The 16382-nt window shown below is 38.8% G+C and overlaps 3 protein-coding genes and 1 pseudogene across 3 annotated transcripts; 2 read left to right on the plus strand and 2 right to left on the minus strand.

Moving 5' to 3' along the window:
* Window positions 1-72: 72 nt before the first annotated feature.
* On the minus strand, window positions 73-2810 carry LOC104777553 (uncharacterized). The gene is given in 5 exon segments (XM_087507357.1): window positions 73-788; window positions 841-996; window positions 1497-1801; window positions 1892-2181; window positions 2716-2810. Coding segments are annotated over 5 exon segments (1125 nt in total). The 3' UTR covers window positions 73-509.
* LOC109130642 (uncharacterized) lies at window positions 2809-6342 on the plus strand (annotated as a pseudogene).
* A 1018-nt stretch (window positions 6343-7360) lies between these two features.
* LOC104777554 (uncharacterized) lies at window positions 7361-8370 on the minus strand. Its single transcript, XM_010501827.2, has 3 exons — window positions 7984-8370; window positions 7770-7898; window positions 7361-7680 (listed from the first exon to the last, which is right to left on the minus strand). Exons 1-3 carry the CDS (start codon window positions 8313-8315, stop codon window positions 7437-7439), a joined length of 705 nt encoding a protein of 234 aa, XP_010500129.1. The 5' UTR covers window positions 8316-8370; the 3' UTR covers window positions 7361-7436.
* A 6231-nt stretch (window positions 8371-14601) lies between these two features.
* LOC104777555 (uncharacterized) lies at window positions 14602-15716 on the plus strand. Its single transcript, XM_010501829.2, has 3 exons — window positions 14602-15011; window positions 15242-15370; window positions 15453-15716. Exons 1-3 carry the CDS (start codon window positions 14695-14697, stop codon window positions 15649-15651), a joined length of 645 nt encoding a protein of 214 aa, XP_010500131.1. The 5' UTR covers window positions 14602-14694; the 3' UTR covers window positions 15652-15716.
* Window positions 15717-16382: the final 666 nt, after the last annotated feature.

Consider the following 16382-nt stretch of genomic DNA (forward strand, 5'->3'; position numbering starts at 1 on the left):
GTGCCACGTAAGCAATTCCCTTTGCTTTTCAGATAATGAGTTATGGCTTTTATCTCAAAAACTAAAAACTAGGGACCTAGTTAAAAAAAAGTAAAAACCAAATGAGGTAAACAACGTTTTACACCGAAATTTTTTCAAATGAGAAATCTAAATGAATAAAAAAAAAAAGCTCCCAGACACGAGTCCCTAGGAAGATTTTTCAAATAAGCGGATCTTACCTATTACTTCTTACTAAAAACAGTAATATCATGCGGTCCGTAGCCGAATGATGAAACCTACCGTCGGTCTTTCACGTCCTTCCGGCAACCCCTCCGCCCCAAACCACCAAATCTTCACCGTCCAATGAAGAGCTCCGCATTGGCTTCCCTTCCTCATCTCTGCAACTCTGGTACGGGAATCCATCTTTCACCTCTCTGTTCCTCCTCTCACCTTTATCTTATTTACACCTTGCACCACTGGTCGAAAAATCTTACCGTCTGGTAAGTAACCCTAACCGAACCCCACCTAACTCATCTGAGAAAGCTTAACCACCATGAATACAAAATTCCCTTACCACCTGAAAGGGAAAGGGGTGGATGGAGTCTTCTCCCCCCTTCCCCAAAACGCCTCAAAGCTCCAGAATTGGACACAAGCCACCTCATCGAAGCTAATGCTCTTACCCGGATGGGAATGCTTACCAACCCGGCAAACCAGCGCCTCTGGACCATGTTCCCTTTCTTCTCAAACCGCTGGGACCTAAAAGGAAAAGTAACAGGGTCAGATCTGGGTAAAGGATGTTTCCAGCTTACCTTTGAACTAGAGGAAGACCTTCTGAAAGTCCTCGGCAACAGGTCATACCACTATGACCAATGGATGGTAATCTTACAACGGTGGGAACCAACCATTTCCGACTCTTTTCCCTCGCAAATTCCCTTCTGGGTCGAGGTCCAAGGACTCCCAAAACACTACTGGCAACCAGCCATGCTCCACCTTATCAGTGAAGCTCTTGGAGAGATACTAGAGCTGGAAATCACCTCTTCAACACTCAAAATCAGAGTCATGCTAAATGGCCTCCAACCCCTGACAAAAGAAACTATTATTGAGTTTCCAGATGGAAATGAAGCTCTAGTGACTCTGGAGTACAAAAACCTGAAAAACTATTGTACTTACTGCTTCAGACTCACTCATGAGAAACAAAACTGTCCAGGCTTCAAGGCTCTTAGAGAGCCAACAGAAACTTCGAACCCCCAGGCGACCTCGGGTGACCAGAGACAAAATAGAAGAAACTACTACACTCCAGCTGATAACTTCCGGCCACCACAAGAAAAACATCATCACTTGGAATCTAGAAGAGAACTATCTACACACTCTGTGAACCCTCATCTACATGTTCTCCCTGAAATAGATCCCAAACGCCAACAGGACAAGTCACATGCCTCTCTTGCTTCTCGGAAAAGAAAACTTGATGAGGAATGGTACCGTTATCACCGACAGTCTGATATTGGATATCATGGGTCTCGATCCCACTTTGATAGACGACCCTCGTCAAAATCCTTCAGTACCACCCGAGAAACATCTGAAAGACTCCATCGTAGTCGTGATGATGACCACCAAAGGTCAACTCGAGCTTGGAGAGAAAATTCTGCGAGACCTGAGAACTCAGAAACATCCAAATCAAGGTGGCCTCCCCTAGAGAGGACCCTCTCATCCGCGGAAGTAACCCAACCCCCTCCTCCCCCTATCCCCACAACGGATGAAGTCCTTGGAGAACTCAGAGAAGTTACAGTGCAATATATAAATTGTGCAGATCCAACGGAGAGTGCTGCAAGGAGACGGAGAGTAATTCAGGGTGAGGAAAGAGACTTAACTGCTGAAACTGCAAACCTCATAATAGAAGCCGCAGTGAACTCACAACAAGCGTACCTTGCTGCTGGTGAAGCTCCAACCAGTCGCTCTGGGGAGGAAATCCAAGCTGCTCCCCTCCCACCCCCTGAAGAATCACAAGGACGAGAGTCAGGCTCAAAAAAGAAAAGAGGTAGACCTCCTCTTCCAAAACCTCTCAACCGTAGTCCCAGACGACTCTCAGGTGCAAAGTCTAGTAAAAGAAACCTTTGCCTAGCCCAAGGCTCACCTAAACGAAGAACACCAACTACAGGACCAATAGCCAACAGAGGTGAACCAAGCTCTTCCTGTGCTAAGCCCCTGCCAAAACAAACCATCAGTAAGCCTGGATCTCAATCTCAACCATCATCAAGAAAATCAGCTCCAAAAGGAAAGATCATACCGCCTATGGTAAAGAAGAGGGTGGACTTTCACGATCCACCCGATCCTCTTCCTTAAAGCTTTTGAGTTGGAACTATTGTGGGTTGGAGAATCCCATAACAGTCCAACGACTCCAGGAGCTTCACTCCAAGTTCTCTCCGGAGATAATACTCCTCATGGAGACTAAGAATCCGGATGATGTGGTCCTCAGTTCACTCAAACATCTGAATCTCCACTCCCACTATTTTTTTACCCCCTCATAGCCCAGGAGGAGAAGGGTTAGCCCTGCTCTGGAAACAAGATGTAGAAGTTTCAATCTTATCAAGCTGTCAAAACTTTATAGACACACAAATCAAAGCAGGAGGGAAGTCATTTTTTGCTACCTTTGTCTATGGAGAACCAGATAGAGCAAAGAGGAAACTTATCTGGGATGAATTAACTCTCCTTGGCCAAAACAGAGAAGAGCCCTGGTACCTCACGGGAGATTTCAATGATATCATCGAGTCTTCAGAGAGGCATGGAGGTCTGGCAAGACATGAAGGAACCTTTGTGGATATCAGATCATTCATGGCAGAATGTGATATTTTTGACCTCCGCCACTCTGGTAACTTCCTTTCATGGAGAGGCAAAAGAAACAACCACCTAGTGTTCTGTCGTCTCGACAGAGCAATGTCTAATGGCCTATGGGCAGAACAATACCCTTTTAGCCGATGTGAGTATCTAAACTTTGAAGGCTCGGACCATCGCCCTTTGCTTACTATTTTGGACCTATCAAAGAAAAAGAAAAAGGGTATCTTCAGGTACGACTGAAGACTTAAAGACAACACTGAGGTTACTAACCTCATACATAAGGCATGGCGGTTTGATGACCAAGAAGATGTGGAAGAAAAGATTATACGCTGCAGAAGAGATATCATTACCTGGGCCAAAGCAAAGTATATAAGCAGTCGTCAACTGATTGAAGAACTCAAGGAGAAACTGGAGGTAGAAATGTCGAGCACCGAACAGAACCATGGGGAGATTTCCTCTTTGAACATTGCTTTGCTATCTGCCTACATAGCAGAGGAAACCTACTGGAAACAGAGAAGCCGACAACTTTGGTTAACTTTAGGTAATAAAAACACAGGTTATTTTTATGCTACCACCAGAAGCAGAACTACAATCAACAAATTTTCGGTGATAGAGAATAGAGAAGGCTTAGCTGTGTTTGAAGAAGAGGGCATCCTCCGGGTCATAACTGACTACTTCACGGAGATGTTCACCTCGCACCCGGGAGAGAGACGAGACACTGTCAAGGAAGCCATTAAACCGTGTACCTCCTCGGAGATGAATTCTTCTCTCACGAGCCCACCTTCCCCTGAAGAAATCAAGAAGGCCTGTTTCTCTATCCACCCTGACAAAGCTCCAGGGCCGGATGGCTTCTCTGCTAGTTTCTTCCAGTCTAACTGGGAGACGGTCGGACCTAACATTGTCATTGAAGTGCATGCTTTCTTCTCGTCTGTTATCCTGCAACAGTCTAATCAATAAAACCCATGTTAGACTCATCCCAAAAATTCAAAGTCCTCAGAAAATGGCAGATTACCGACCCATTGCATTGTGCACTGTCTTTTATAAAATTATATCCAAGCTGCTATCCAAAAGACTCCAACCAATCCTGCAACATATCATATCTGAAAACCAATCAGCCTTTGTACCAAATAGAGCAATTTCAGATAATGTGCTGATTACACATGAGGTATTACACTACCTCAAAACTTTAGGGGCCACAAAACATTGTTATATGACAGTGAAGACTGACATGAGTAAAGCCTACGATCGCCTGGAATGGGACTTCCTTGAGTGTGTAATGCAAGAGATGGGCTTCAGTCACCTGTGGATACAATGGATTATGCAATATGTTACCTCAGTATCATATTCCTACTTACTGAATGGAGTAGAACAAGGACTTGTCATCCCGGAAAGAGGGATCCGCCAAGGCGACCCTCTTTCACCTTACCTGTTCATCCTTTGCAGTGAAGTTTTGTCTGGACTCTGCTCTAAAGCCCAGCGTGATGGTCGACTCCCTGGAGTAAGGATAGCTCTAGGCTGCCCTAGAGTAAACCACCTTCTCTTTGCAGACGACACAATGTTTTTTTGTCGATCTGATGGCCAAAGCTGCTCAACGCTCCTCACCATCCTGAAGAAATATGAGAATGCATCAGGACAAATGTTAAACAAAGCTAAATCAGCAATTACATTCTCATCCAAAACTTCTGAGGACACAAAAAATGAGGCACAACGTCTACTAGGAATCCAAAAGGTGGGAGGTCTAGGTAAGTATCTGGGATTACCTGAGATGTTTGGCAGGAAGAAAAGAGACCTATTCAACCAGATAATAGACCGAATAAGACAACGATCCCGAAGCTACTCCTCCAAGTTCCTCTCTCCCGCGGGTAAGACAACTATGCTTAAATCAGTCCTCTCGGCAATGCCCACTTACACCATGTCATGTTTTAAGATCCCCAAGTCATTATGCAAAAGAATTCAATCCGCTCTCACGCGGTTCTGGTGGGATTCCTCCGAAGAGAAAAAGAAAATGACATGGTTAGCCTGGAACAAGATGACAAAATCTAAGAGAGATGGGGGTTTAGGTTTTAGAGATATTACCAATTTCAATGACGCCCTCCTTGCGAAAGTGAGCTGGCGAATCCTCAACCGACCAGAATCATTGTTAGCAAGACTTCTCCTAGGCAAATACTGCAAAACAGAGTCTTTCCTCACATGCTCGGCCTCATCAACAGCCTCACATGGCTGGCGGGGAATATGCATTGGGAGAGATTTATTGAAATCTCAACTGGGAAAGGCTATTGGCTCCGGAACTGATTCTTCTGTCTGGTATGACCCCTGGATCTCTCTGACCTCTCACGCAACACCTGTAGGACCACCACCAAAAGATTGTCAACACCTGTGTGTGAATGATCTAATCTGTCCTAACTCTAAGACCTGGAATAGAGAGAAGATACGAGAGATTTTACCTCATCATGAGGAGGTAATCCTCCTCCTTAGACCGAGTAAGCTAAATGCCCCAGATCGCTACCTCTGGCTCCCCACCAAGTCAGGAGTTTACACAGCAAAATCTGGCTACCATGAGGCATCAAAAGAAAGTAATCACCAGACTCATCAAGACGCGACGCTGAGAGACTTCAACTGGCTCAAAGAAGTGTGGAACTTTCGATGCTCGCCCAAAGTGAAATTCCTCCTCTGGAAAGTACTAAACAATGCTCTCCCAACAGGGAGAACCTTGCAGGAAAGGAATATCAACCCGGATGCGGTTTGCCCCCACTGTAATGATCAGGAATCGAGTCTCCACCTCTTCTTCCACTGCCCTTTGGCCAAGCAAGTATGGAATCTAGCTCCTTTCAAACAAAAACCAAATCTGGAGATGATTACCAATGTTCGATAGGGGATTGAAGTAACCAACAAATTAACCTGCTTACCTCCAACTGGTATTTGCCAAGGAACCTTGTCGCCGTGGATCCTCTGGGCGCTTTGGACCACCAGGAACAAGAAGATATTTGAGAAGAAATCCCCAAATGGCCCGGATATTGTATCTACAGCAATACATCAAGCGAGAGAGTGGATTACAGCCCAAGATCTGCGACCACAGATCCCTAAATCTCACCAAAATCCCTCGGATCTAATAACTCGATCAGACTCGATCCGGTGTTTCTCTGATGCTGCGTGGAGAACTGATTCGCGTGAAGCCGGCTTGGGATGGATCTTCTTTGACTACCCTCTGATGTCTGAGACCCAAGGCACAACTTTTCTACAAAACGTGAGCACCCCCCTTCTGGCTGAAGCTTCGGCTCTACTTTTCGCCATTCATGAGGCCCTCGATCTAGGCATCAAAAACATCATCTTTGCTTCGATTCGCAACAGCTAATCAAAGCACTCCATTCAGAGCCCCTCTCCAAGGAACTCTACGGGATTCACCATGACATCCTTTGTCTTTCTCTAGGTTTTGACTCTTGTTGTTTTAACTTTATCAAGCGCGAGAACAATCAAAAAGCCGATTCGTTAGCTAAATCGGTTTTATTGTCCAGCCCGGTTTGTAACAATTGATTTCATTGAAATTTCTGGTTTGACAAAAAAAAAGGGACCTAGTTAATATAAAATGAAATATATTCTCACATTACTAGTTTGAAAAGTTTGACAAAATAAAAATCTTTTTACCCTTGGCAAAAAAAAAAGTTACAATTTTTTAAATACCATACTATGTACGTATAGGTATAGCATTTGCGTATAACTAAGTTTATTGAGTTAACATATTACATATTTATAAAAGAGATATTCAACTAATTGTAGCATTTAAATTTATTGATGTTTATTAATTTAATATATTGATGAAAGAGTTCATTAGGTTTATTACATATCTAGGTTGCATCGAAACGGAAACAGATACGCGGAACCAAAACGTTTCGGAAACGAGAAATATTTTTTTCTAAATTTAGGAAATAGAAACATATGGATATATACATGTATATATATATATATTTATATCTATAAATATATAATAAAACACTAAACATTAAAGTCATATCAAAAAGATTCAAACAATAAAGCTTCAAAATATAAATTTTAAATAGTTTAATTAAAACACTAATAATATTATATATTTATATCTATAATAAAGTTTTATATTACCAAATTATTTATTTATTAAGTTTTAAACTAAAAAAAGGTTTCCGTCATGTTTCCAAAACGGAAATGAAGTTTCCATCGTGTTTCCAAACAGAAATTTCTAGAAATCGTGTTTTTGTGCCTTGTTTCCGAGTTTCAGTGCAACATAGTTATAAAATAGTTTCCAAACGGACATCATAAAGAGTTTCCATGCAACATAGTTACGGACTATAAAATTTATATATCAGTATTTTTTGTTATAAAATAAGAACAATAACCACTGGGACAATGATTAATTCTTCACAATCCACAGTTTTGTGCTTATCACATTGTGTCTTTCAACTTGAGGGTTCTGTAATAACTATTTTGCTTTATACATAATCGTTTGAGCAAAAGAAAGAAGGAAACACAACCCCTTCTAGGAACTTCGCCTGTTTATCCATTGAAACCGTTTCCACTATTTATTTAGCTAAAACCTCAAAACTTCTTTATTCATTGCAAAAATGACTACAAGCGTTTTCAACTCTTATTAGAATTCACAAATATTTCTCAAGAAGCTCCTTAGCGACCATAAGAATTAAAAGCAAGACAACAAAAAGTATATAGTAAACTATTTTAAAAAGAAAAAGAAATATTTGGTAAATACACATAAAAGGGGTCGTGCCTAGCACAGTTGCGAAAATCCATATTATCACAACGAAACCTAACCAGATCAGTGAAAATATTGCTTTATCTGGCACATACCGAATGCAAGTGAAGACAACAAAACCCATACATAACCTGCAAAAGAACAATTGTGAATACTATTAATTAGAGACGTGAATTCATTTTTTTTTTTTTACATTTTATAAACTTCCTTGGACACGCACCAGAAATGTTGAGTATTATCATATAGAGATGATAAACTGCTAGAATAAATCCAAATGAGCAGCACAACCCAAACCACCAAGAAATATTTAAGAATATTCTTCAAAGAGTCTGTGGTGTCCTCGTCGACGCTGCAAACCATGGAAACCATTATTAAAATCTCTATGTCTAATGTCTGAAAACATACGGAAAAAAAAACAAAAAACATGTGTATACCATGAGAAAACATAGACTATAAGTTCAATAAGGAGAATAACAACACAGCCACAAGTGTAACCGATGATCCATACAAGAAACGCTGTTTCTGGATGTTCATCTTTTGCGTGATTCATGACAAAAATGGCTGCAACAACTTGGACCAAGTTCATAACAAGCTCGATAAACCAAACACTTGATTCTGTGCATGGGTTACACCATTCAACATTCTTAGCCTCATGTGGTGGTGATGAAGACTCTTGGACTGTAATGCGGATGTTGTGCTCATCATTTGATAAGGAATCGCCATCAATTTTGATGTCCTCTCTCTCGGTCAGCAAAGGGCCCTCCATTGATAACTTTTTTGTTTTGTTTTGTCGATCCAATAAAATTTACATATAAGTTCGCATTGACACACAAAGCTATATAGACCTTAGCTATTCTTTGGTGCTAAATGATTATTTTAAGACCAACGATATACACCAGGGCCATTTCTACGTAAATAATAATTGTTTGTATGTAATAATCATTAAATTATAAGGCACTAATTAAATACTCATTCACAATGACAAACAAAGCATTGACTTTTTAATTCTTTGGTGCTTATTATTATTGTAAGACCAATGATATACAAAGACCAATTCTGAGTAAGTGATATTTGTTTATATGTAGTAATCGATATATAGTCGCTTCAAATGTTCACCCAAACAACTAACATTGACCTTTCAAATTAGTTGGTGAAAATAACAATAGACTGAAAATGGGTGCATGTGACAAAAAAAAATATATACTCCCTTTGATTTTTTAGTTGTCATTTTAGGTGTTTCATATAAATTAAATTAAGAAAATAGATTGATAGTCTATTCAAATATTTAATATTTTATTTATTTAAGAAGGAGTAAATGAAATAATTTTCTTCTAAAAAGTACATTGAAAAACTAGAACGACAAATAAAATAAAAGAAAAAATTATGTCTAAAATAATAAGTAAAGAAAACGAAACCAGTAAATATAATTTTTTGAAATTAATCTACAGTCAAACCCCATAGCATAATCAAAGCTGTCGCCCTTTCTTTGACCGGGATAAGCGGATAAAATCAGGTTTCTAGTCAGGCCTGGCTCAACTAGGATGGACAGAGGGGGAGCGGTCCAAGGGCACATTTACTTTTTTTTTTAAAATCTGAGATTTTCTTTTTGGACAAACGGGTGTTTTCATTCATTAGCGTAGACAGTAACATACCGAGGAGATAGGTTTGCTTAAAAACACCAAACAATGGCATTTGCCAAAGCGAAAAGCAACAAAGATACAATGATAGATAAGACAAATCGATACTAAGAGCTTGAGAGCTATGAACCAAGTGCTTGCTAGCATGTTGGAACCTGTGAGATCAAGGAGTAACGATGCAACTTCTATGAGCAAATCACTAGAAGAGAAGATGGTCACTGTCTTGAGTCGAAGACGAAGGAGCGTTGAAAAGGCAAAAGATGAGGATCTCATCAAAATGAGAATGTCTAATTGAGGTAGAGCTTTGCCAAAGGTTCGAGCAATGCTGAGAGTTCTTTGTTTATCAGTAACTAGATCGGTGGTTGCGGTGCTACGGTTGGGTGTGAATATCGTGAAGAGGTTGCGGTAACCACCACTCCTTAGAGTCGGGGTCATAATGCCACTATTCTTCAAGCTTTTAGGAGGTGATATATCATGGTTTTTACGGTTTTTAACCATGATATAAGTGTGCTTTTTGAATCTTTTCATTTGTTTCTATGTTGTCTTTGAGTCTTTACAGGTTATCTATGATTTTGGCACGGATGGAGCAAAATGGAGCAATGTGGATCATTTTGGAACATTTAACCGAAGAAATCAACTTGGAGTCGGATCAGAGTGAGAGCATCGATCGACACCCAAGGAGCATCAGTCGACACCAAGCTGATCCGACACAAGACTTCAAAATTGGAAGTTTTACAAAGTTGTCCGAAGTTTTCCATATTTGCATCAAAGGTCCCTGACGTGTTTTAGGACATATATATAGTGTTTTTGGGTTTTAGAAAACCCTGAAGTTATTTTCCAGCAAGTTTTATTTTTCTGCAACCATGTGAGATTTTGAGAGCTTTTGGGAGAGAGTTCTGAACTGCTTTGAGAGAAGAATTCATAAACTCCCTCTTTACTCTTTTAATTTCAATTGCTTATTATTCAGAATTATGTTTTGTTCTTCATTGATTATGTCTGAGTAGTTTGCTTGTTAGGTTCAGGTTTTTTCACAGGGATTTTATGATTTATTAGATATGTTTATTTAGGATTCTTTATCTTTCTAGATCTTCATCATAGGTTGTTCTTAATGCTAGATCTTTGATTAGCCATCTGGATTTAGATCTTAGGATTATTGATTTTTTTTTTTGGTAATGGAGAGGGAGACAATGTCTCCCTGGTATTATTAAACTAAAAAATAAATTACAATCGAGTCTGTCTCGGAACCGAAGTCCCTCGAACATCATCCCCTACAAACGAAGCTACAAACATTGGAGCAGAGTCGAAAACATGCAAACCGAAAGGTAAAGTAAACGCATAGTTGGCCAACCCATCAGCTAGACGGTTAGCTTCCCTATACACATGTGAAATCCGGACTATCCAGTCCCTTGATAAAAAGCCATGGCACATCCGTACCAGGAACGACAGAGGATGTGAGTCACTAATCCCTTTCTTTAAAAACCCAACTACTATCTCTGAATCCACCTCCAGCTCCAGTCTTCTAACGTTCTTCCCCCATGCCAAATACAACCCGTGATATACACCCCATAACTCTGCCAAGGGCGCTGAGCATATCCCAATATTTAAAGCGAAACCTCCACCCCATGCTCCAGAACCATCTCGCAGAACACCACCTGCAGTAGCCAACCCGGGATTACCATGGGAAGCGCCATCTGTATTGAGCTTCATCCAACCTTGTCCCGGACGCAACCAAGCAATCAGCCTCTCTATCCGCTCAGGTCTCTCTTGTCCCTCCCGAGAGCTTAGGTGTGCCTTACTAACCTCCCGAGCCAAATCTTTAACAAATCTTATTTTGTCCCGACACCTGCTGTACTCACCAAATACACTACCACATCGCCATTTCCAGCTCCACCACAACCCCATAGCAAATAAGGTTGACCAATCACTACCCGCTACTTGAACACCCATTTGCAGATTATCATACAACCACCCTAACAGTGAGCTATTAAAGAAACTCTGTCGCGAATTCATTGGTATAACACGCCTCCATAAGCCAGCGATAGAGGGACAATCTCGTAAAACATGTAGGACTGTCTCTTCTCCTCCCTTACATACCTGACAAACTGATGTCGAACTCAAGTGTCTGCGGTGCCTCTCCACGTTTGTCATGATGGCTTGCTGGGACACCAACCATAAGAACACTTTAACTCTCTCAGGAGCAACAACTCTCCACAGGCGAGAATAAAAGGCAGCCATATTCACTCGAGGGCAAGCGTTCTTCGCTAACATAGAATATGCAGACGTCACGGTGAACTTGCCATCAGCCGTTTCACCCCAAGTCAATCTATCCCGAGCACCAGAGCCATTATCAACTACCAATGCAGCTAGTAACAGTTGAATATGCTGAGACAGGAAAGGTGACAGACGTGCCAGAGACCAACCGTGCGCATCCCTCCAAAAATCCCTTACATGCAGCTCCTTTAGCTCACTTGGCAAATCTGCTCTCACCCACCCCACAAGCGGTTCTTCGAGCAGATCTTAGGGTTATTGATTGATATGAGAATATAATTGATTTTCCCGATAAAACCTTTTGATGAGCAAAATTACTTCTTGCAAAGAGATTTGATTTTGTAATTTTGTGAACAATCTAAACTTGTTTTCAAAGCTGATTTTTAACCTAGAATTTTACAAAGAGATTTGGATTTTATGGTTTTAAATTTAGATAATATTTGCAGTGAGAACTGATTTATTTTACAGAAGAGTTTAGAGTCTAGATCTGATTTTAGTTGTTTGAATCCTATTTAATTATTAATTTAATATTTTGTAATTCCCTGAGAAATTTCCTGGACCTACCTTTTTGATCTTCTGAATTTACAACAGTTTTATTTAATATTTTGCATTGCTTTTCTTTATTTAAATCAACTTGTTTAGCGTAATCATAAAACTCTATAATTTATTGTGTAATCTAGAGTCCTTGTGAAATTCGACCTCTAAGTATTACAGTGACCTCTTAATTTGAGAGAGTAGCTCTAGGGTAAATTTGAGCATATCAGGAGGTAACTTCAAAAAGTTGATGTTTTGCAAATTAAAAGGCTCCGTAAGCAAAGGAAGCTGTTGAAACATCAGTAACCACCACTCCATAGCGACGGGGTCATAATGCCGAGTTCCTTTAAGCTTTCGTCTTCAAGAATAACATCCCTAGATGATTCTAGTAAACAAGTTTTCAAATAAATCATGTACCAATCTAGCAACACTGGTGACTTAAGATCCAAATGCAGTCTTCGAACAGATGGTACCGTTAAGCTACACAATGAAAAGCTAAGATGGGGCAGAGTTAAGTTTAGACCAAACCTGGTTAAAATTTGAAGTAAAGATTGGAGTTCTCTCTGAAAAAGGTCATCGAATAAACCTTGTACTAGTGTTGCCGCAAGCATCAAACAGAGTCGGCCGTAGATATCGTTGTGGCAGTCTAGCAAAACAAAGAGATATAGCAAATTGTAATTTAAAATGGACTTGGACCTTATAGGAAATAAGGTAAGACTTCTGGATATGGGCTAAAGGAAAGAGCATAATGGACCGAAATTGAACAGGTCCATTACAAAAACCCTAGCTCCCCTTTGACGATGATGCTTTGACTGAGAAGTCTGGGTGGCGGCAGCGACGAGAAGATGATCAGATTTGGAAGGTTCTTCGCTGGAATTTGTGGCAGCGGAGTAGGGAGCACCGACACCCTAGGGTACAACCCGGGAAAGGTGATTAAGGGATTCGGGGTAGAGGGTGGTTGATGGGTTAGGGTTGGACCTTCTGCCATCTTTAACATCGGTTCGTGAACTGCTTGAAACCGGTGAGAGCGGTGGTTGACGATGTTCACAAAATCGCCATATATGAAAGATCTAAGAGAAATTTCAGATTTAAGAGTGAAGGCGCTGCTGGCTGTACAAAGGTACTCCTCTCCTTTCTTCATAATCGGTACTGTCAACGGAGGAAGGGTCCGAAGTGGATTTACTCCTTCGTTGCAGGTTTTTGTTTCGCTCGGTAATGGGACCGGAGGAGAAGATAAATTTGGATATTAAGGGTACTTACCCATAGATAGAACAAATAAAGGGTTATAAAAGCTTAAGACAAGATGAAGAAGATTAAAAAGGTTTGGTAGATCCCGATGCCGGCGAGCAATTACATCACCGGCGTCGGAAATCATTGGGAAGGAGAGTGTCTCGATATCTGGATCTGAGAGAGTATCGAGATATTTTCAAAGAGATACTAAAAGTTGCACTAGTAAAAAAAATCTCGGATTATAAAACTCATTTTCATTGTACTATAGTTGAATAGGGGACCAAAAATAATTATGGGTCCATATAATAGGGTCTTATTTCGTTTTTTAATTGTTTTAAAATGTGAAAAGACCTATTTATGTACAAAAATGTCTTTAAAAACATGTTTAACGGCCAAAAAAATTGAATTTCTTAGTATAAATTAGTTAAAAGGCGACAAAAAATGTTTGGTCAAAAGCATTCCAATATATTGAGCCGGGGCTGTTCCTAGTCCCGATGGGTGGTTCAACACGTGTAATTCTCACCCAAACAAATATACTACCAAGTAATTTGGGTATAATATAACATTAAAATTATTGACTTAGATTAGAACATAATAATTGGCACCAACTAATTTAAAAGGTCTACGATTCGGTTTTATTGTAAAAGAGTAAATAATTTTAATATAGTTGCACTTTTCTTCCAAGTTAAATGAGTGAAAATTGTTCAGCATTAAACTTAAGTATGTTATATTTTTTAATTATTAATTTTATTGACAGTTTTTTAATTACTTTTAGGATTGAGAAATATATTCGGTAACAAGGAAATCGTTTGATTAATTAATGTTAAATATATTTTAGTTATAATTTATAATTACTATTTTTGAAAAATGTAACAGTTGACTAACACATTCTATGAATTCAACTATTCAAATTAATGATCACTATTTAAGATACTAATTTATTTCTCTGGAAATTATTCATTTCATTCAGTTTAGTCAGCTCATTTTGATTGTTCGGCTTCTTTTTCTTTAGCTTATCTTTATTCATTTTATTGAGCTGGTTCGGTTTGTTATCACCATTTGCAGCCGGTGAAGTATTACAAATGTCCGACAGATTTACTTGAATTTTTTTTAATTATGACTTGGTCTTATAATAATAATTTACCTCCAAAGGCATGCATAGATGTAGCGTTGGTCTTAAAATAAAGGTCCATATATGACTTGTGTGTCTAAGCAGATCTAGGTGAACATTTGAAGCAACTACCAATAATTACTTAGAATAATAATAAGCGCCTAAGAATTAAAAAGTCAATGGTTTGTTGTGTCATTGTGAATGAGATTTATAACAACTATCATTTACGTAGAAATGGTCTTAAAATAATGATTTAGTACCGATGAAAAGCTATGGTCTATATAGCTGTCTGTCAATGCGTATTTAGCTGTAAATTTTATTGGATCGAGGACGAGAAATAGACTAAACAAAAAAAAAAATTATCCATGGAGGGCCCTTTGCTGACCAAGAAAGAGGACACAAAAATTGATGATGAGCACAACATTGGCATTACAGTCAGTGACGATTCTTCATTATCACCACATGAGGCTGAGAATGTTAACCGGTGTAACCCATGCACAGAATCAAGTGTTTGGTTTATCGAGCTAGTTCTGAACTTGGTCCAAGTTGTTGCAGCCATTTTTGTCATGACTCATGCTAAAGATGAACATCCAGAAACAACATTGCTTGTATGGATCATCGGTTACACATGTGGCTGTGTTGCTATTCTCCTTCATCAAATTGTAAATCGTCTCTGCTCAAGGTATACAATGTATTTATTTTCTCTCTTTTTTTCAAGCATTAGAAGCCAAGACATACTCCATCCTGTTTCTCAAAGAGTATATTTTGAAGATGTTAATTTGTTTAATATTTTCGGCCCTGTTTATTAATTAGCATGATAATTTTTTTTAGTGAATTTATATATTATATATAGTTTTCATAATTGACATTTTTTTGTGAATCATAAAAAGTAATAGCTTTAATGGCTTGCAGAATCGACAAGGAAATAATGGTCCTTTTGAAGAATATGCTTGAATTTTTGTTCGTCGGTTGGATTTTCCCGCTAATGTGGATATGTTACAGAAGCTCATCATCTGTATATGACCATACTCAACATTTCTGGTTTGCATCCAACGAAACTTAACAATTATTTTCCATAAACAGAATTCACCTCTCTAAGAACCTTTGTCTTGTTCTTTTGCAGGTTATGTATGGCTTTTTTCACTTTCACTTGCATTCGATATGTACCTCTGAACTTGAAAAGTTTAGCATTTTATTTAATTTCAATTTTGGTAATATGGATTTGTACCATTCTCCCCAATGAGATTGTTTACCTAGTAGTATTTGTCGCCATCCTTGCAATTCTTAGAAACTGTAAGAGGGTTCTTATCTCGCATATGTGAATTATGAAGTTTGAAAGCGCTTGTAATTGTTTTTGCCATGAATAAAGAAGTTGAGTTTTTCACTAGAGATAAATATAATACGAAGAAACTAGACCGGCCCACCAAAAGCCAATTTAGAAAACAGAACATTTTTACGTAACTCTAAAACAAACGAAATAAAATCCGAAAGCGTTACATGAATCCAAATCTCAATGGACTAAATTAGGAAGGCACAACATTTTATTGTCATGTCAATGATGATCTTGTTTAGCTTCAAAAGTGATGAGCTCCTTAAGGCAAGGCTGGAAATCAATATACGAATGTTATCAATGCTCTTTAGTGACACTTTGCACTCAGCATCATAGATTATGAATCTCATTTTTATTGATTTCTAACCATTATTATAATTATTATTTAGAGTCTATCTAGAATCAAATAGTGACTTTAGTGTTTGTAAATACATTTTTGAGTCTTGACCGGTTTTAAAATGTTAGAGAAATTGAAAGGTTTATTGATCATATAAATGTTTGAAGATGTAGATCGTGCCGGAAGTTTGATATTCATCGACAGGCTTCTCGTGGTGTACCGCAAGAATTTTTTTTTAACAATTATTAAGAAAAAATATATGTTGTATTTATTTTGTTTTGATTAATGTTTAGATTTTATGGATTGTATTTTTTTATGTTTAGTTACGGTTAGGATTGGCGTAACACTTCTTGTTAACTCATTTGATATCAAACTAAAATATTATG

This window comes from Camelina sativa, chromosome 3 (assembly GCF_030686135.1).
Source record: "Camelina sativa cultivar CO46 ecotype springtype chromosome 3, ASM3068613v1".
NCBI lineage: Eukaryota > Viridiplantae > Streptophyta > Magnoliopsida > Brassicales > Brassicaceae > Camelina > Camelina sativa.

Bases quoted from the DNA above. Each gene is read 5' to 3' on its own strand.
- LOC104777554 (XM_010501827.2), bottom strand. From the start codon at position 8,315: ATGGAGGGCCCTTTGCTGACCGAGAGAGAGGACATCAAAATTGATGGC. The intron at 7,899-7,983 runs GTATACACATGT...CATGGTTTGCAG, and splicing joins ATAGTCTATGTTTTCTCATG to CGTCGACGAGGACACCACAG. The intron at 7,681-7,769 runs GTGCGTGTCCAA...GTTCTTTTGCAG, and splicing joins GATAATACTCAACATTTCTG to GTTATGTATGGGTTTTGTTG.
- LOC104777555 (XM_010501829.2), top strand. From the start codon at position 14,695: ATGGAGGGCCCTTTGCTGACCAAGAAAGAGGACACAAAAATTGATGAT. The intron at 15,012-15,241 runs GTATACAATGTA...AATGGCTTGCAG, and splicing joins GTAAATCGTCTCTGCTCAAG to AATCGACAAGGAAATAATGG. The intron at 15,371-15,452 runs GTTTGCATCCAA...GTTCTTTTGCAG, and splicing joins GACCATACTCAACATTTCTG to GTTATGTATGGCTTTTTTCA.